This window comes from Ambystoma mexicanum, chromosome 5q (assembly GCF_040938575.1).
Source record: "Ambystoma mexicanum isolate Mex_15411 chromosome 5q, UKY_AmexF1_1, whole genome shotgun sequence".
In the NCBI taxonomy this organism is placed as follows: Eukaryota; Metazoa; Chordata; class Amphibia; order Caudata; family Ambystomatidae; genus Ambystoma; species Ambystoma mexicanum.
Window position 1 is genome coordinate 1312736638 of NC_090933.1, and position 21576 is coordinate 1312758213.

Below are 21576 nucleotides of genomic sequence, written 5' to 3' on the forward strand. Positions count from 1 at the left end.
TTAGGCTTCACAGCGCCCGCCTCACTAGGCTGATCACCTCTTACTTTAGGCTTCACAGCGCCCACCTCAGTAGGCTGATCCCCTGTTAGTTTAGGCTTCACAGCGTGCGCCTCACTAGGCTGATCATCTGTTACTTTAGGCTTCACAGCGCCCACCTCACTAGTCTGATCACCTCTTACTTTAGGCTTCACAGCGCCCGCCTTACTAGGCTGATCACCTGTTACTTAAGGCTTCAAAAGCGCCCGCCTCACTAGGCTGGTCACCTGTTACTTTAGGCTTCACAGGGCCTGCCTCACTAGGCTGATCACCTGTTACTTTAGGTTTCACAGCGCCTGCCTCACTAGGCCGGTCACCTGTTACTTTAGGCTTCACAGGGCCTGCCTCACTAGCCTGGTCACCTGTTACTTTAGGCTTCATTGGGCCTGCCTCACTAGGCTGGTCACATATTACTTTAGGCTTCACAGCGCCTGCCTCACTGTGTTTTTGTCTTGTCTCTTGCAGGTCTTTGAAGATGATGGGAGCCTTGAGCATAGCTGGATCTTTGATCGCCTGTTACATCATGGCCATGGCAGTGCTGAGCCCCTGCCCACTGCTTCTCAACCACCATGGGGGTGTTGTGCTTATTGTAAGTGGAGGAGCTGCCCACCATGCATCTAGCCACACAGAGGACACCCAAATGCACATGTATCTATTCCACAGAGGGGCCGCCCTACAGCAGATGCTCAACACACAACTTCCTTCTTAAGGGGTCATACAGCATACATCTAGCTTTCCCCTAGAGGGATGTCTCCACTGGGGATGCCCAACACACATGTACCTGCACAGAGCATCGTGGAGCGCACATCTAGCTTTCCCAGAGAGGACATTCTCTACAGGGATGGCCAACACACATCTACCTGCACAGAGCATCGTGGAGCGCACATCTAGCTTTCCCAGAGAGGACATTCTCTACAGGGATGGCCAACACACATCTACCTGCACAGAGCATCGTGGAGCGCACATCTAGCTTTCCCAGAGAGGACATTCTCTACAGGGATGGCCAACACACATCTACCTGCACAGAGAATCGTGGAGTGCACATCTAGCTTTCCCATAGAGGGATGTCTCCACTGGGGATGCCCAACACACATCTACCTGAACAGAGTCTCGTGGAGCGCACATCTAGCTTTCCCAGAGAGGACATTCTCTACAGGGATGGCCAACACACATCTACCTGCACAGAGCATCGTGGAGCGCACATCTAGCTTTCCCAGAGAGGACATTCTCTACAGGGATGGCCAACACACATCTACCTGCACAGAGCATCGTGGGGCGCACATCTAGCTTTCCCAGAGAGGACATTCTCTACAAGGATGGCCAACACTCATCTACCTGCACAGAGCATCGTGGAGCGCACATCTAGCTTTCCCATAGAGAGATTACTCCACTGGGGATGCCCAACACACATCTACCTGAACAGAGTCTCGTGGAGCGCACATCTAGCTTTCCCAGAGAGGACATTCTCTACAGGGATGGCCAACACACATCTACCTGCACAGAGCATCGTGGAGCGCACATCTAGCTTTCCCAGAGAGGACATTCTCTACAGGGATGGCCAACACACATCTACCTGCACAGAGCATCGTGGGGCGCATATCTAGCTTTCCCAGAGAGGACATTCTCTACAAGGATGGCCAACACTCATCTACCTGCACAGAGCATCGTGGAGCGCACATCTAGCTTTCCCATAGAGGGATTACTCCACTGGGGATGCCCAACACACATCTACCTGAACAGAGTCTCGTGGAGCGCACATCTAGCTTTACCAGAGAGGACATTCTCTACAGGGTTGGCCAACACACATGTACCTGCACAGAGCATCGTGGAGCGCACATCTAGCTTTCCCAGAGAGGGATTTCTCCACTGGGGATGCCTCCACTGGGGATGTCCAACACACATCTACCTGCACAGAGTCTTGTGGAGCGCACATCTAGCTTTCTCATACCAGGATGCCTCCACTGGGGATGCCCAACACACATCTACCTGTCCAGAGCATCGTTGAGTGTACATCTAGCTTTCCCATAGAGAGATTTCTCCACTGGGGATGCCCAACACACATCTACCTGCACAGAGCATCGTGGAGCCCATATCTAGCTTTCCCAGAGAGGACATTCTCTATAGGGATGGCCAACACACATCTACCTGCACAGAGCATCATGGAGCGCACATCTAGCTTTCCCAGAGAGGGATTTCTCCACTGGGGATGCCTCCACTGGGGATTCCCAACACACATCTACCTGCACAGAGTCTCGTGGAGCGCACATCTAGCTTTCTCATACAGAGATGCCTCCACTGGGGATTCCCAACACACATCTACCTGCACAGAGTCTCGTGGAGCGCACATCTAGCTTTCTCATACAGAGATGCCTCCACTGGGGATGCCCAACACACATCTACCTGTTTAGAGCATCGTGGAGCGCAAATCTAGCTTTCCCAGAGAGGACATTCTCTACAGGGATGGCCAACACACATCTACCTGCACAGACCATCGTGGAGCGCACACCTAGCTTTACCGGAGAGGGATTTCTCCACTTTGGATGCCCAACACACATCTACCTGCACAGAGCATCGTAGGGCGCACATCTAGCTTTCCCAGAGAGGACATTCTCGACAGGGATGGCCAACACATCTACCGGCACAGAGCATCGTGGGGCGCACATCTAGCTTTCCCAGAGAGGACATTCTCTACAGGGATGGCCAACACATATCTACCTGCACAGAGCATCGTGGGCGCACATCTAGCTTTCCCAGAGAGGACATTCTCTACAGGGATGGCCAACACACATCTACCTGCACAGAGCATCGTGGAGCGCACATCTAGCTTTCCCAGAGAGGGATTTCTCCACTGGGGATGCCTCCACTGGGGATTCCCAACACACATCTACCTGCACAGAGTCTCGTGGAGCGCACATCTAGCTTTCTCATACAGAGATGCCTCCACTGGGGATTCCCAACACACATCTACCTGCACAGAGTCTCGTGGAGCGCACATCTAGCTTTCTCATACAGAGATGCCTCCACTGGGGATGCCCAACACACATCTACCTGTTTAGAGCATCGTGGAGCGCAAATCTAGCTTTCCCAGAGAGGACATTCTCTACAGGGATGGCCAACACACATCTACCTGCACAGACCATCGTGGAGCGCACACCTAGCTTTACCGGAGAGGGATTTCTCCACTTTGGATGCCCAACACACATCTACCTGCACAGAGCATCGTAGGGCGCACATCTAGCTTTCCCAGAGAGGACATTCTCGACAGGGATGGCCAACACACATCTACCTGCACAGAGCATCGTGGAGCGCACATCTAGCTTTCCCAGAGAGGACTCTCTCCACTAGAGATGCCCAGCACATGTATACCTTCATAGAGTTCCATATCTAACCCCATAGAACCACCAATTACACATCCCATCGGGCAGAGAACCCTAGAGCGCACATCCAAGCCTCGCCAAAGTCTTCTGTACCGGTGCCACTCAGCACCCAGGGGGTGTAATTCCACAAAGGTCCCCAGTACACATACTTAATCCCACAGAACCAGCCATTACACATCCCATCCGGCAAAGAACCCTAGAGCACACATCCTAGTCTAACCCGAGTCTTCTGTCCAGGCCGCACCCAGCACCCAGGGGAGTGTAATCCCAAAGAGGTCCCCAGTACACACACCCAACCCCACAGAACCAGCCATTACACATCCCATCCGGCAAAGAACCCTAGAGCACACATCAGAGCCTTGCTGGAGTCTTCTGTACAGGCACCACTCACCACCTACGTTGGTGTAATCCCACTGAGGTACATATTACACATGCCTAACCCCAAAGAACCAGCCATTACATATCCCATCAGACAGAGAACCCAGGAGCACACACCCTAGCCTCGCCCGAGTCTTCTGTACAGGCACCACTCACCACCTACGTGGGTGTAATACCACTGAGGGCCACATTACACATGCCTAACCCCACAGAACCACCCATTACACATCCCACCAGGCAGAGAACCCAAGAGCACACATCGTAGCCTAGCCTGAGTCTTCTGTACAGGCCACACTCAGCACCCAGGGGAGTGGAATCCCACAGAGGTCCCCAGTACACACACCGAACCCCACAGAACCACCCATTACCCATCCCATCAGGCAAAGAACCCAGGAGCACACATCCTAGCCTAGCCCTAGTTTTCTGTACCGGTGCCACTCAGCACCCAGGGGGGTGTAATCCCACTGAGGTCCCCATGACCCCCCCATTGCACATCCCATCAACCAAAGAACCCAAGAGCACACATCCAGCCTTGCCCGAGTCTTTTGTACAGGCCACACTCAGCACCCAGGGGAGTGTAATCCCACAGAGGTCCCCAGTACACACACTAAACCCCACAGAACCACCCATTACACATCCCATCAGGCAAAGAACCCAAGAGCACACATCCTTTTCTCGACCAAGTCTTCTGTACAGGCACCACTCACCACCTACGTGGGTGTAATCCCACTGAGGTCCACATTAAACATGCCTAATCCCACAGAACCACCCATTACACATCCCATCAGACAAAGAACCCAGGAGCACACATCCTAGCCTAGCCAGAGTCTTCTGTACCGGCGCCACTCAGCACCCAGGGGGATGTAATCCCACTGAGGTCTCCATGACCCCCCCATTACACATCCCATCAACCAGAGAACCCAAGAGCACACATGCTAGCCTCGCCCGAGTCTTCTACACCGGTGCCACTAAGCAAACAGCTACTCATTTATTTGTGATTGGTTCTGTGCTACCTTTTGTGAGGTTCACTTCAAAGCACAAGGAGTGATGGGGGATGGAGGCAGGGGATGGGGAGAAGTGAGAAGTGGGAAACAGGGAAAAGAGGGTAGGGAGAAGGATGGACCAGACCACAGCAGTGTTTAATGTATTCCTGGTACTAGGGACAGTGTAAATTAGCAAACATAGTAGTCAGTTCATAAATAGTTAATAAAACAAAAGTGCATTCAGGTCAAATAGACGTTAATTCATATTCTGTGAGGTGGCAGAGGCCACGAGGCTGATCAGTGGGAGGTAGTCTTCGCAGACTACGGAATGCATAACTACAGATCGCGTCTTGAGTGTTTTCCATGCAGGATCATTGTTAAGGGGAGATTGTCCCATAGCCATGCAGACAAACATGATTTCACAGGACCTTACTTGCATAATGTGCAGTGATGTAATTCAATCGCAAGATTAGTTCATGTGTGATGCCTGTGGCTAGTAGTGAAGAATGTGGTTGGATGTGTATTCAGGTCTCTTGGACCAAACAGGTCAATGGGTCCATCAGAGGATCTTAATTGTTATCCTGTGTTCTACAGGAAGTCAGTGGAAGGGTTCAGCGCAGGTGATGTATAGTTGCCATCATGAAGGTGTACAGCCTTGTTTTGGACTATTTGTAAGGGCTGGATGTGTTTATTTGGAAGAGCAGCGTAAAGCCCATTACAGCAATGTAAGTGTGATAAGACCAGTTGACCTACAACCTCAATTTTGTGACCAACCTCTAGGTTTGCTAGGAGTTTCCTGAAGAGAAGAAGGTGATAATGAGCATTAAAAGAGTGTGCATTGTTCTGGAGGATGAAGGTGAGAATCCAGGGTAATGCCCAGGCTGTTTACCTTTTAGAAGGTGGTGTTGGTTGATTACTTGGAGTGGGCGGCCGTGGAAACGGTTGCCTATGAGAAGAATTTCTGTCTTGTCACCAATGGGGCATAAACTATTTTGGATCATCCGTTCACGGATGATGTTGAGATACATTGCAATAGTTGGGATGTCACTAGTACAATCTAGGAATCTAAAAGCCAGTGTGTTGTCATCAGCTTGTAGGTGGAAATTGGGTTAACATTTTGATGGTGGAGCCAAGGTGTGAAAGGTATGAGTTGTTCAACCATGGGGTGAGGGCTTCCCCAGGACAGTTGGAAGGGCTTTAACCTGTGATGAGCCAATGTCCAAGAAGGAAGCCCGTCGAGGAGGAGGATTTTGTCTGCTGATAGATTGAGTAATAGGAAGACAGAGGATGGGCTGTCATCAAGGTCTGTGTGGAGATCCATTCAGGCGGTGTCCATGCTATTGGTTGGTCTGGAACTGGGCTGTCGATCGTGAAATATTCCTGCTGCATTTTTCCATCTTTGATAATAAAAGCTGCGCAAGGCTACATTGCACTTTGGAGGCCTTCAAGCTTGTAGCAATTCTGGGGAGTTCATTAACAATAATATGTCAAACGCCAAGAAACCTCAGGATGTGGCTATGCTGTTTATTTAATTAGACATAACAAGTGTTAGTGTTTTTATGTTGTGTTTGAGGTTATGAATTTATCCAACGAGTTATGAGTCTAGGTTGACAGCCATACCTTCGCTGAGAGTATGACAGGTTGCCAGCTTTGGCATGGGTGGGACGATGCCAAGTTGCCAGCCATAACTTTGAGAGGGTATTCCAGGTTGCCAGCCATAACTTCTGGAGAGGGTAGTCCAGGTTGGCAGACATAACTTTGAGAGGGTAGTCCAGGTTGGCAGACATAACTTCTGGAGAGGGTAGTCCAGGTTGGCAGACATAACTTTGAGAGGGTATTCCAGGTTGACAGCCATGTCTTGGGTGATAGGATTCCGGATTGGCAGCTTTGGCATGGGTGGGAGGATGCTTAGTTGCCAGCCATTTAATGTTTGGAAGGATGCCAGCATGCAGCCTTGTCATGGGCGGGAGGATGCCAGGTTGTCATGCATGTCTTTGGTGACAGTATACTGGATTGCCAGCCTTGTCATGGGCAGGATGATGCTAGGTTGTTATCCATGTCTTGGGTGAGAAGATGCCATGTTGCATGCCTTATCATGGGTGGGAGGATTCTGGGTTGTTTGCCATTTCTTGGGTGAGAGGATTTCAGTTTCCCAACCTTGTCATAGGTGCGAGGAAGTCAGGATGTCTGCCATGTCTTGTGAGGGAGGATGCCTGGTTGTTATCCAAACCATGAGAGCCAACAAACAGTCCCTCAAAACCATTTGGGTCAAATCCCCATCACTCACTAACAAATCTAACCTCCTTCATCTCACCAAGGAATACAAACAAGTCATTCACTCAGCCAAAGCATTCTCTCTCTCTCTCTCTCTCTCTCTCTCTCTTAGAGAGGATCTCTAAGGCCCAATGCCACTCATGCAAACTCTTCTCGATTCTACGTGAACTGGAATCTCCCATCGCATCCAGGGTCAATTTCACAAAAGACAATGCCTGGTGCCAAAGCATCCAAGACACCCTTACCACCAAAATGGACACACTCCAAATTAAAATGTAATCTAAGAGTATCCATCCTCGCAAAGACACATAAGCTGGAGATAAGCTCTGCATCCCCACCTCCCGCTTCCTTTAACTTCATGCCAGTCACTGAAGTAGAAATCGCCTCCCTCATCACCTCCTTGATACACACCCGCTGCCAAGGTGACTTATGCCTGGACCCCTTATCAAGGACTGTGCCACAGCTCTCATCCCCAACATTACTACCTTTATCAATTCCTCGTTTGTCAGCAGCTCCACCCCCCATCCTCAAGGAAGCATGGATATCAGCACTCATAAAGAAAATCTCTCTCGATCCCACCCTTCGCACTAATTACAGACCTATCACAATGGCCCCCTTCTTGCTGGAGATTTTGGATTGGGCATACAAGCATACCTGGAACAGCACAACATCCTAAACATGTGCCAGTCAGTTTCCCGCCCAGGTCATGGCATTGAATCCGCCCGCCTGGATCTTGAAAACCAGATGGATGACATCTGCGACGCAGGAAACCATGCCCTCCCCCTACTACTCGATCTGTCGGCAGCATTTCACCTCGTCAACCACAAGACGCCCTGCCACCACCTCACAGCTGCTGCCAATTTCTCCCGTGCTACCACCAAATGAATCGCTTCCTTCCTCGCTGATAGAGCTACCCGAGTGTATGCAGGCAGTGCAGCTGCCCCCACCCTATGCAGGTCCCCTGTGGCATCCCTTGAGGCCCTTGCATCTCTCACACCTTGTATTAATAAATCGTATTTATACAAAACCTCTTTTCAATCACCTTGTCTCACTGGGTATCTCATTTAAAAACTATGCTGACGATACTTAGATTGTCATCCCTCTCTCTGGCAACTATGAACACGACTCCTGCCAAATTTCCAACATTTACGACATCACCCAAACTTGAATGGCCAAGTACCAATGCTGCCTTAACGATATGACAGAGATCCTGATCATCTGCCCACGCACCCGCCTAATCAAGCTTGGCCCAGCCTACCCTGCTTTCACGATTGATGCCTGCACCATCCTGGTCTCCTCAGCCGTCAAAACGCTATGCGTCTATCTTGATTCTACCATTTGCATGACTCGCCACGTCAACCTGATTGCCTCTTCAGCCGCTCACATCACTTAACTCCTGAATACATCTAAACACTTCCTCTATTCACAAGACTGTATAACTATTGCCAAAGCTGTGATAGGAGCGCGTTTGAATTATTGCAACTCCCTCCTCACTGGCACCTCAGAGAGGAACTTGGACAAACTCTAGACCATCCAGAGTAAGGCCATTTGTGCTGCCCTGGATATCCCTAAAAGAAACCACATCTCTTCCCAGAGAAGAGCAGTCCACTGGCTCCGGGTGAGAGAAAGGATTAACTTTAAAATACTCTCCATCGCGCACCGCTGCCTTGCCCACACTGCACCACCCTTTCTGTAGCAGAGTATATCCCACAAATCAACCAGACCGACCAGATGCTCTCCAGCCACAGACTCAGCACTTCACGTTTCAAGCCTTGTAAAGCAGGAGGCTCTAGCTTCCCAGCCATTGCTGCGTGCCTGTGGAATAACTTACCTCAGCACTTAAACTCAGAAAACTTGCACTGGCCGTTCAGAAAAAAACTCAAAATGACCTTATTCAATTGACATGTTGCAGTTTCCGGACAACTGTTGAAACTGCACCCCACTTGACGATTCTGTGCCGTTACTGTACCATGTAACCTCCCTTCGCCTCTCCCCTCCTTCACCAATTTAAACACCCTGATGCCTATGGGTTTGGTGCACTTTATACATTCAAAAATAAATAAATAAATATCTTTGGTGAGAGGAACCAGATTGCCAGCCTTGTCATGGGTGGGATGATGCCAGGTTGATATCCACATCTTGGGTGAGATGATGCCAGGTGGGAGGATGCCAGGTTGTCATCTGTGTCTTGTGTGGGAGTACGGCTATAAGTGGCTTGTTCAGGGTTAGCCATTTCTGTGTGGAATAGATCACAAGTTCAGTGGGCGGCAGCAGTATCGCTGTCTGTCTTTTGCCCTTATCTTCTGTGCATCTCTTTCTGTGTGTTTGCCTGGTTCTCTTTCGTTTTCCCTTGTGCCTGTCTATCTCTCGGCCTGGAGAGCATTTTGTTTTTGCTTTCTCTGTCCTGGTTGCCTTCCTTTTATCTCTCTGACTTGTATTGCACTACCTCTAATCCTTTCCTTCCACTCTTCATGGCTTTACACCCTCCCTCTCACTCCCTTCCCTGGTTTTCACTATCCCCCCCTCAGACACTCTTTCTCTTCCTCTCCTTTTGTGGCCTAGTATGGGACTGCTTCTCTCTGTCTCTTTCTGGCGGTGGTTCCTTCTGACTGTCTCACGGGTACTGTGTATTCTGATCAGACTCTTTCAATGTTCTCCATAGGTGGTGGCGTGGGTGCTGTTCGTGGGCACTTTGTCCTATGTGAAGGTGATGATTGGCCTTATCCTGAGGGATGAGGGTCACAGTGCCCTGGTGTGGTGTGGAGCAGTGGTGCAGCTGGGTTCCATGATTGGGGCACTCATCATGTTCCCACTAGTCAGTGTTTACAGCCTCTTTCAGTCAGGGGACCCGTGTAACACCAGCTGCCCATCATGAATACAGAACTGAGGATCACAGGACTGTACCGGCAAGGACAATGTTACAACAGCTGCTCATCATTAGGGCAGCAGGAACAATGTTACCATAGCTGCCTATCCAGAATGCAGAATCTAGAACACAGGGCTGTACAGACAAGAACAATGTTACATCACCTGCCCATCATGATGGCAGCAAGAACAATGCTGCCCCACCGGCCCATTATGAGGGCAGTAAGAACAATGTTGCACCAGTGGCCCATAATTAATACAGAACTGAGGATCACAGACAAGAACAATGTTGTACCAGCTGCACATCATAAAGGCAGCAAGAACAAAGTTGCACTAGTGGCCCATGATGAAGGCAGCAAGAACAATGTTGCACCAGCTGCCCATCATGAATGCAGGACTGAGGATCACAGGGCTATACCGACGAGAACAATGTTGCACCAGCTGCCCATCATGACGGCAGCAAGAACAATGTTGCACCAGTGGCCCATGATGAAGGCAGAAAGAACAATGTTGCACCAGCGACCCATCATGAATGCAGAACTGAGGATCACAGGCAAGAACAATGTTGCACCAGCTGCCCATCATGAATGCAGAACTGAGGATCACAGACTATACCGACAAGAACAATGTTACACAAGCTGCCCATCATGAATGCAGACCTGAGGATTACAGGGCTGTACAGCCAAGAACAATGTTACACCAACTTCAGAACACTGAGCTGGACAGCCAAGAACAACGTTACACCAGCTGCCAATCATGACTGCTGTACTGAAGGAGACACAGCTGGCTGGCCAGGAATAATGATACACCTGCTTCCCTATATGAATGCAGAACTGAGGATCACAGGCAAGAACAATGTTACACCAGCTGCCTTACTTGCATGCAGAACTTCAGAACACAGGGCTGGACAGGCAAGAGCAATGTTACACCAGCTGCCAATCATAAATGCAGAACATCAGCACACAAGGCTAGACAGGCAAGAACAATATTGTAGCTACTACCCATAATTAATGTAGCACTGAAGGAGATTCAGCAGGCCAGGCAAGAACAATGTTCCTCCAGCTGCCCATCATGAAGCCAGAACTGAAGGACTCTGGGCAGGACAGTGTGTGGGTGCAGAAGGAGGAGACTGGCACACCGGTGGCACAGTGATTGCTAAAACCTAACTTTCCCTGTCTCTATGAGGGGTTTCCCTGCCTCAACTAAAATACTAAAGGGGGTCTGTCAGAATGTCCTTATAAATTAAAGAGTCCTCAACTGCATGTCAAAAGCTCTAATTCTGTCCCTTACACTTATAACTGAACTGGAAGGTTGCACCAATGTTCTTGGTGCAGTAGAATGACTCCCTTCTCCTGAACTGGGTGGCACAGTTCTGGTTGCAAGTTCTTAACCAGGGGGAATGACTCCCGTCCCCATGTCCCAATATTTCACAAAGGACTGCCAATCCTATAACACTCTGCATCAGAAGGTTAACTCTTTCTTCACTCCAGAAGGAATGACTCCCTTACCCTGGATCACTTGTTCCATACTCAGTTCTCTTAATGGTCAACAGAATGACTCCCTTATATTGACTGGCTTTTCTCCGGCCTGGGGGAATGACTCCCTTCCCCAGGGATTCTTGGCTTTTCCCTGTGGATGTAGCACTATCAGGAGAATGACTCCCTTCTCCTGGTATCTTGGTTTCACAGTCACTTTACCCTCAGCAATACTCATGGTGAATGACTCCCTTCCCCTGATGATCATTGTTTCACTGTTTTCCTTTTTTCTCAATAGTTCATATACAAGTGTGATCCTTGACCCAGGTTTCCCAAGTATAGCCCACCTGGTCTCCTTGCTTGCCAAGTACAGCAACGAGGACGATGACTTGTATCTTACTCCTTGCTTGGGTGCGGGTCCCAGACCCGTATTTCTCTGTCCTGGTAATTTGGAAGAATTGGTTCACTCTCCTGCCAAGTACTGCCTCAAGGACGATGACATCTATCGTCCCCTTTTGGGTTGGCGTTCGGGTCCCAGACCCTTGTCTCTCTTCTTCCTGCGTCTCCCAGACTTGGTATACTTGCTTGCCAAGTACTGTGCTGAGAAAGATATTCTCACTCGTTATTTTGAAACAGGGGCTTGTTCCCCTGTGGTTTCCAGCCCCCATCGGTCCCTGCACGATACCCGCTACCTTTGGTTTTCTCGAGGTGCGCGTCCAGCTCTTCTTGGCGTCCTTCTCTCTGTATTTCGGTTGTGCGAGTGGCTCTGCATTTCAGTTCTTTACCATTGTGGACCAGTTGCTTTGCGCTGGGACCTGAGGCTTCTGCTCTACTTCCTGCATTCGGGTGCCCATTTGCCAATACTCCACTCAGGCGTTGTGGGTAAAAGGAGATTGCTGGCTTCCCTAAATCAGGGAGCGGACTGCTCTCTGTTCCTCCCTGTTCGGCTCTGCATCTCCTTCCAACTTTCTGGGATTCATGGCCTTGCTTTCTAGTTGTCTGCTTCTCTCTTTCTCTTAGTCCGTCCTTCCTTTTTATGGAAAATGAGGAACCATGGCTCGGCGGATGTCTATACCGCTGCTGTTCCTTTTGGCCACTGTTCTTCATTGTTCATGTGTTCCACCTCATCTCAGTAGTTCCCTAGTCAGTATTCAGTATTTTGTCAGTCATCTTCTTTGTCTCAGTCAAAATAGGGGAACTGTTTGTATAACATATGGAAGTAGTAGGAAGGGGCTTTGATGTGATAATGGTAAGAGGTTTGGCAGTGTTGGAGTTGGGGTGTTGTGGTTGACCCTACCTAGATGTTCATTGTTATCCCCAGGTGGTGAGTCGCTCCCCATGGGTTCCTCCCACTGTGCACCACCCCCAGTGGGACTGTTGGGTAGCAGCCTCACCACCCGACCTCATGGGAAGGGGCTCCCCACGGGGAAAAGTGACGACATCTAGGGATTTGTCACAACATGCAGGAACAATGTTACACCAGCTGCTCTGCGTGATTGAAGGATTGAGGATCGCAGGCAAGACCAATGTTACACCTGTTGATCATCTCAAAAGAAGAACTGAAGAACTCAGGGCTGGGCCTGCAAGAACGATGTTCCACCATTGGCCAATCATGAATACAGAACTTCAGAACACAGAGCTGAACAGGCAAGAACAATGTTGCACCAGCTGCCCATCATGAACGCAGAACTGCAGAACACAGGGCTGAACAGGCAAGAACAATGTACACCAGCTGCCCATCATGAACGCAGAACTGCAGAACACAGGGCTGAACAGGCAAGAACAATGTACACCAGCTGCCCATCATGAACGCAGAATTTCATAACACACACAGGGACTTGACAGAAAAGAACAATGTTACACCAGCTGCCTATCATGAACACAGAACTTCAGAACACACGGCTGGACAGGCAAGAGCAATGTTACACCATTGGCCAATCATGAGTGCAGAACTTCCAAACACAGCGCTGGACAGGCAAGGACAATATTCCACTAGCTGCCAATCATGAATACAGAACTTCAGAACACAGAGCTGAACAGGCAAGAACAATGTTGCACCAATTGCCCATCATGAACGCAGAACTGCAGAACACAGGGCTGTACAGGCAAGAACAATGTACACCAGCTGCCCATCATGAACGCAGAAATTCATAACACAGGGACTTGACAGAAAAGAACAATGTTGCACCAGCTGCCTATCATGAACGCAGAATTTCAGAACACAGGGCTGGACAGGCAAGAGCAATGTCACACCACCTGCCAATCATGAACGCAGAACTTTAGAACACAGGACTTTACAGGAAAGAACAATGTTACACCAGCTGCCCATCATGAACACAGAACTTTAGAACACAGGGCTTGACAGGAAAGAACAATGTTACACCAGCTGCCAATCATGAACGCAGAACTTCAGAACACACGGCTGGACAGGCAAGAGCAATGTTACACCAGCTGGCCATCATGAATGCAGAACTTCCGAACACAGGGCTTGACAGGAAAGAATAATGTTACACCAGCTGGCAATCATAAATGCAGAACTTCAGAACACACGGCTGGACAGGCAAGAGCAATGTTACACCATTGGCCAATCATGAGTGCAGAACTTCCAAACACAGCGCTGGACAGGGAAGGACAATATTCCACTAGCTGCCAATCATGAATACCGAACTTCAGAACACAGAGCTAAACAGGCAAGAACAATGTTGCACCAACTGCCCATCATGAATGCAGAACTTCAGAACACACGGCTGGACAGGAAAGAACAATGTACACCAGCTGCCCATCATGAACGCAGAATTTCAGAACACAGGGACTTGACAGAAAAGAACAATGTTACACCAGGTGCCTATCATGAACGCAGAATTTCAGAACACAGGGCTGGAGAGGCAAGCACAATGTTAAACCACCTGCCAATCATGAACGCAGAATTTCAGAACACAGGGCTGGACAGGCAAGAGCAATGTTACACCAGCTGCAATCATGAATGCAGAACTGTAGAACACAGGGCTGTACAGGCAAGAGCAATGTTACACCAGCTGCCAATCATGAATGCAGAACTTCAGAACACACGGCTGCACAGGAAAGAACAATGTACACCAGCTGCCTATCATGAACGCAGAATTTCAGAACGCAGGGACTTGACAGGCAAGAGCAATGTTACACCAGCTGCCAATCATGAACGCAGAACTTCAGAACACAGGGCTGGACAGGCAAGAGCAATGTTACACCACCTGCCAATCATGAACGCAGAACTTCAGAACACAGGGCTGGACAGGCAAGAGCAATGTTACACCAGCTGGCAATCATGAATGCAGAACTTCCGAACTCAGGGCTTGACAGGAAAGAATAATGTTACACCAGCTGGAAATCATAAATGCAGAACTTCAGAACACAGGGTTTTACAGGAAAGAACAATGTTACACCAGCTGCCAATCATGAACGCAGAACTTCAGAACACAGGGCTGAACAGGCAAGAGCAATGTTACACCAGCTGGCAATCATGAATGCAGAACTTCCGAACTCAGGGCTTGACAGGAAAGAATAATGTTACACCAGCTGGAAATCATAAATGCAGAACTTCAGAACACAGGGTTTTACAGGAAAGAACAATGTTACACCAGCTGCCAATCATGAACCCAGAACTTCAGAACACAGGGCTGGTCAGGCAAGAGCAATGTTACACCAGCTGGCAATCCTAAATGGAGAACTTCAGAACACAAAGCTGGACAGGAAAGAACAATGTTACACCAGCTGCCCATCATGATGGCATATCTGAGGAACACAGGACTGGGCAAGCAAGAAAAAGGTCACTTCTGCTGCCCGCCATGAAGGCATTATGAAAGAACTCAGGACTGGACTGGCGAGAACAGTGTTACTCTAGCATGAATGCAGATTGTACTGCCACCATGAATGCAGGTATGAAGCATTCAGGGCAGGATGGACAAAAGGTCATAACAGCTGCTTTGATGCAGGTCCCAGACAGTTCTGGGAGTGTGAGCAAATGGGCAAAAACATTGCAAGACCCCTCTCCCAGTATTAATGCAGATCTAAGACCAACATGTCAGGGTAGGCAACACAAGCATGTGCCATTAACTGCCCCAGGGAGCAGAGCAAACAAAACAATGTAAATAGCTTTGGGAGTCTCTCAAAGGAGAAAAAACACAGCCAGATTACCAGTTCTAAGGGTTGGTTCCCAGTCAGGAGGGCCTACAACCAGGTTTTAGCTCACTTTACCTTTCACAAAGGACTCATATATGCATTTGCAGATCAATCTGGTCCTGTCTGGTTGTAGATACCCGCACCCTTTGAGTGGGAGACATCCCATAGAACAGGTTATTTAAGCCACGTCAGTTCTCAGTACAGGCCCCCCCCCACATTATTACACATTTTGAGAAACCTGTGATTTTACCATTAGTTACCCAGGGATAATCCAAATGTGAAAGGTACCTCGAGATACACTGTGGCTGTCGACTCTCCTGAGGGAGAAACAATTTTTTTTATTTTTACCATGTCCAAGCCGGTTTTATTTAATACAAAGAAACATTTTTCTTTTAAAATTAGAAGTGCATATAAATAGTTTAAGACATTTCATTTTGGTGTAGACAAACTCTAACAGTACCTCCCATATAGGTTTCAGAAGTGTGTTTGAAAAGTTATACACTCCTCATTCCTCAACATGTTTTTTTTTTAAACAATTTTTATTATTTTATATAACCAACACACCAAACATTACAACTTTTAGGACGTTCATATTCAGTATTTAAGCATCACATTATACAGTGTTTTCCTCCGTCCTGCCCCCACCCTTCCCATAAACTCGAGCCGTTTCATCCGTGCCATCTACATAATCGTTTTCCGGAATCTCAGTATTTGTCAACTCATCTGTTATTTCTTGATCGACCTGGTGGGGGTTTGTCATTGAGGTCACCAGCTGCCTCCAGGCAATCAGGGGGCCCACTTCCTCTTCTCCCCCCTTGGTGACAGCTTCAAACCATACTGCAGTTTCTGCATCTGCCCATTTCAAGAGGTCCGCCCACCATATCTCCACCCTAGGCCTGTGGGCTGCTTTCCTGCCCATAGCAATTCTACGCTTGGCCAGGATATAGGCCAGGTCCTTCATTCTACTGATGTGCTTTGAAGTACGTGGCCTGAGGAAACTCCCTAGCATACATGCCCAAGCAGATCCCACGTCAAGCACCACTCCTCTACTGGCCATTTTCGTCCTTATTTCTTCCCAGAATCTCTGCACCTCAGGGCAGGCCCAGAACATGTGCAACAGCCCCGCTTCCACCTCCCAGCACCTGGGGCATTTCTGTATAGCCGAGCCTCCAAACCCGGCTATTCTTCCAGGGGTCAAATAAGCTCTGTGGGTGACATACAGCTGGATCTGCTGGAGTCTCGCATTCGGGAACACTTTTTTATGATACCTCTGAGCTCTATCCCACTGTCCCTGTGTCATGGGTTCTCCTACCTCTTCCTCCCTGGAACAGCTCCCTCTCTACCTTCACCCTCAGGAGCTCATATATCCTGGATATCTCATGCCCCTCCTCTGAGACATCATACATCGTTTCCAGGGTGGCATCAGGTTCTTCCGCCAGTGCCGTCTCAGGCCACCACCCCCTCACCCGTTTCAAGAGCCTGATGTATGTGATGTATTGGCCTCTATGCACCCCTGTCTCCTCCTGAAGCCTCTGAAATTCCAGTGCCTCCCTTTCCTGCCATATGTCTCCAAGGGTGGCTAAGCCCACCGGTTCCCAGCATCTACGGACCGCTTTGAACAGTTGGGGGTCATCCCCGCATAACACCACCAGCGGGAACTGCTGGGAGAGTGGATCTGAGTCACCCACCGTTCTCCATGCTCTGCGCCAAACTTCCCAGCCCAGCCTCAACAGTCTCCCCATCCCCGCCAATTTAGATTTATGCAGCCACACTGTCTCTTTCAAAAAGTATGGAGCCGAATCACCTTGCAAGAGCCTGTCTTCTGCCGAGTCCTCCGCAGACAGCCATCTAGCCACATACAACAGCTGTCCCGCCAAGTAATACAGCTCAAAGTTCGGCAGGTTTATGCCCCCCTTATCACATGTGTTCTGTAGTTTCCACAGGGCCACCCTATTCCTGGAGTTGCCCCATATGAAGCCCCTGCACATGCTATGAAGTTTCACAAAAAATCGTCTGGGGATTGATTACGGGATATTCACAGTCTGGGCAGAACAACCATCTTGAGCAGGGCCGCTCTCCCCATCATAGCCAGGGGCAAACTAGACCAGAACACCATGCTATTCTTAATACCCTCAATCGCTTTCACTGTATTATGTCTGTGCTTCAACTCTATCTTATGATAAATATTCACACCCAGATACTTGAATGTCACGGTCTGTCAGGGTATCCGCAGGACAGGTAGCCCCGACAATGGGGTGCTCCTATACCTTCCCAAGAGGAATAAGCTAGACGTCCCGGGGTTCACTGATATGCCCGAGAGGGTGGCATAACGATCCATCACCTCCAGCACATATTGCAGGTTTTCTTCCGGGTAACGCAGGTAGAGAAGCATATCATCTGCATACAATGATATCAGGTGTGTGCCCCCTATCGTACGGATCCCCACCTCCCCGTATTGTTGCTGCAGGCATATTGCCAGCGGCTGTAATGCCAGGATATATAACATGGGTGACCAGGGGCATCCCTGTCTGGTCCCCCTACTTAGCTGCCATTTGTCTGAAATTATGGTTCCTGTTTTCACTCTAGCAATCGGGGAGCTATATAACAACTGGACCCGTCTGATATATCCTGGTCCCATTCCATATCCTTTCAGGGTCGCTTTCAATCATGGCCACCGCACCGAATCAAAGGCTTTAACCGCATCCAGTGACACGATAGCCAACTCGCCCGAGTCCCCCTCGGTTTGGTCAATGATATGGTGCAGCCTCCTATGATTGTCGGTGATATTTCTACCGGGGACATAGCCTGTTTGGTCTGGATGTAGCAACTTGCCTATTACCCTCTTTAGACTATTGGCCAGCACTGCCGTGAGTATTTTACTATCCTGGTTGAGCATGGACAAGGGCCTATAGGACCCACATTCCACCTCCGGCTTGCCTGGTTTCAGGAGCAGCATGATCACTGCCTCACGGAGGGACGCCGGCAGCTCCCCCAGCTCATAGGCTTCATTCAACATGGCCAATAGCGGCTGGAGTAATTCACTCTTATACGTTTTATAAAACTCACTGTGTAGCCCATCTGACCCGGGCGCTTTTATATGTGGGCAGGTGTTGGATCACCTCCTCCAGTTCATCTGAAGTAATGGGGGCATCAAGAACTGCGCGTTCTAGGTCATCTAAGGTGGGCAGCCCTATATCCTCTATTGTTTCCATTATTTCGTGACTCATATCCTCTCCTGTGTCCTCATATAATCATCTGTAATACTTAAGAAACTCCTCATTTACCCCTTCCTGGGTATTACAGATTTTACCTTCCGCGTTCCTAACCCCTCTGATCAACGAGCGGGGGGGTCTCATTTTTATATAACCAGGCCAGTAGTCTACCCGGCTTATCCCCCCCTGCATGTAGCCTCTCTGTATATTTCTTATAATTTACTTTACATAGTCTGTCCCAGAGTTCATCACAAGTCATCTGTAAGTGCCTTATCTTAACATTATTCTCTCGGAGGGTCCCCTCACTTTGTATCAGGCGCCCTAGCTCTATTTCTGTTTCTTGTAGTTCCCGTTAAATATCCCCTTGGAGTCCGTTTGATTTAGATATAGCTACCCCACGTGCCACCACCTTAAATGCCTCCCATACCATTCCCACAGAGCATGCACTACCCATATTAATTTCAAAATATTCCTCGATGGCCTCCCTTAGATCCTCTCGGAATCCCGCATCCTGTAACGCCTCGGTTCTGAGCCTCCATGTTGGGATTCGCGCTCTGGGGGGTTGGTGTAGCCACTCCACTACCAAAGGCAAATGATCAGATAATACCCAGGCTTTATATTCTGCGCCCACCAATTCTCCGACTATCTCGGCAGTGGCGAACACATAGTCCAGCCTCGTGTGCAGGTCATGTGGTGCTGCATAGTGCGAGTATTGCCTATCCATTGGGTGTAGCCGTCTCCACACATCCACCAGACCGAGGTCCGTCAACAATGCCCTCAGTGCTTTAGCTGCTGGTGCCGGCTTTACTAATTTGTCGTCCGACCTGTCTAACCCAGGGTTCAGGGTACAATTGAAGTCTCCTCCCCACACCACCGCGCCACCCAACAGGGGGCTAATTTTACTATACAGAGATCTAAAATATGCAGCCGTATCAAAATTAGGGGCATACAAATTTATAATGTTCACCTCCCTATTCTCGTGGAGACCTGCCATTCTGCCCTCTGGATCTATTGTCGAACTAAGCAGCTAGAACAGCACGTGCGGTGCCACCCAAGTGATCACCCCTCTTGCATATGCAGAGTATGTGGCACCTATGACTTTACCCTTACATTTTCTCCTGACCACCTCCAACCTCTCCCTGGTGAGGTGAATCTCCTGTAGCAGAGCTATATCAATATGCATTCTTCTTAGATACATCATCACTTTGTTACGTTTTAAGTAACTATTGAGGCCCCGCACATTCCAGGTTACCACTCTGAGATTACCCGATGCCATCTGCTCGATGTGCCCCCCCACCTCTCCCTCCAATATGTTCCCCAATGGCCCGTTGTCCGACTCGTTTCCCTCCCAACCTCAACAGCTCTCCCTCTCCCCTGTCCGCAACTCCACCCCACTGCACACAACCCTTCCCCTCCCCCCACCCTACACGGGCCCAACAAATGCCCAGCTCCATCCCTGGATCTCAGGCCCACCCGCGTCTGCTCCTATCCCGTAAACGAGGGCTAGGATCCTGCGGGTCGTCACCGTACTACCAGTGACCTAACTAAATATACTACTAAGGGGTATAAGGATTGCCCTCCAGGAGCTCCCGCTCACCTGAACTAGGATTATTGCGTTTCAATGGTCCCACCGGCCCATATTTGATACAACACATTCCCACAAGCTTTATTTTAAAATGCTATATTCAAGTCCCAATGTCTGAGCCATGTCACTAGTGATGGCCCATTCGCGCACTACTTATCTCCTGCGATCCCCGTCTGGACATCCGTTTCTTGGGGGCGACCCTGCATGCCCAGCCAGTCCATTGCATCTCTCAGCGTCTCAAAAAAACAGGGTTTTGTTCTTGTAGAACACTTTCAATTTGGCTGGGTAGAGCAACATATAACGGTGGCCTGCCTCTTTCAACCTCCTTTTCACCGCCCCGTAGTTCATCCTGTTGGACTTGCAAAGTATAATCCGGTTACGCCGTGATTGTCGCCGACCCCCTTTCGATCTTCCCTCCCCTCCGGAAAAAAGTATCTTCTCCCGCTCTCGGTAATTCAGAATCTTAGCGATCAGCGGCCGCGGGGGAGTTGCTGGGGGCGGTCTCCTCATCAAGGCCCTATGAGCCCTCTCAACTGCAAACCCCTGGGTCAATGCACCGCCAGTTATCTCCTGCAGGAGCATGGTTTCCACATATTCTGTCGGATTAGGACCCTCTATTCCTTCCGACAGGCCAACAATACGAATGTTATTGCGCCGAGCGCGCCCTTCTGCCTCCTCCGCCCTGCTTTCCAAGTTGCCTACCCTGTGCACAAGGGCATGGAGTTCCGACCCGTGGGCGGCACATGCCGCTGTGCTCGGGGCCACCTCCATTTCCAAGTTTCCAGTACGCTCAGCAAGCGTCCGCACGTCCTTTCTCAGCAAATTAACTTCCTTTTGGACTGCTCTGATCTTTATGTCCAGGCCCTCTTTCAGTTCGGTCATTGCCAGGCCCAGTTTGTTTTCCCAGGCAATTTTTAGATCCGCTATCGCCGCCAGGACCTCCTGAATCGTGCCCGGTGTCTCCGCTACTGCCGTAGTGGTATCCTTGCTTTTGCTCCCCTCAGCACTGGGGGGCGATTTAGCATAGGTCTCCAGTGTGGGTTGTTTGTTCCTGGGTCTGGCCACTTTAGAAGACGCCATGCTATATTGTGCGGGCGTGAGCCAGCAGTGCCACCCTTCGTGCAAAAACTCTACGTGGCGTTGGGCCACTCTTGGCGTTGCAGGGGCAGTTACAGCTGTATTCCAGTGTGGCCTTTTGCTTGCCCCCCTTCCAGAATGGGCTGCAACCTCCCA

At 49.5% G+C, this 21576-nt stretch overlaps 1 protein-coding gene across 2 annotated transcripts in view; it reads left to right on the plus strand.

The window, feature by feature from the left end:
- Positions 1–21576, plus strand: part of LOC138498070 (riboflavin transporter 2-like) — a 91716-nt gene that overhangs the window by 55267 nt on the left and 14873 nt on the right. Inside the window, exons 3-4 of one of the 2 annotated variants that reach the window (XM_069621921.1) lie at positions 502–625; positions 9711–11175. In XM_069621921.1, coding sequence (XP_069478022.1) covers positions 502–625; positions 9711–9923 — 337 coding nt within the window. In that variant the 3' untranslated portion in view covers positions 9924–11175. Of the gene's footprint in view, positions 1–501; positions 626–9710; positions 11176–21576 lie in introns of those variants that run through there. The other variant, XM_069621922.1, reaches the window with a different exon arrangement.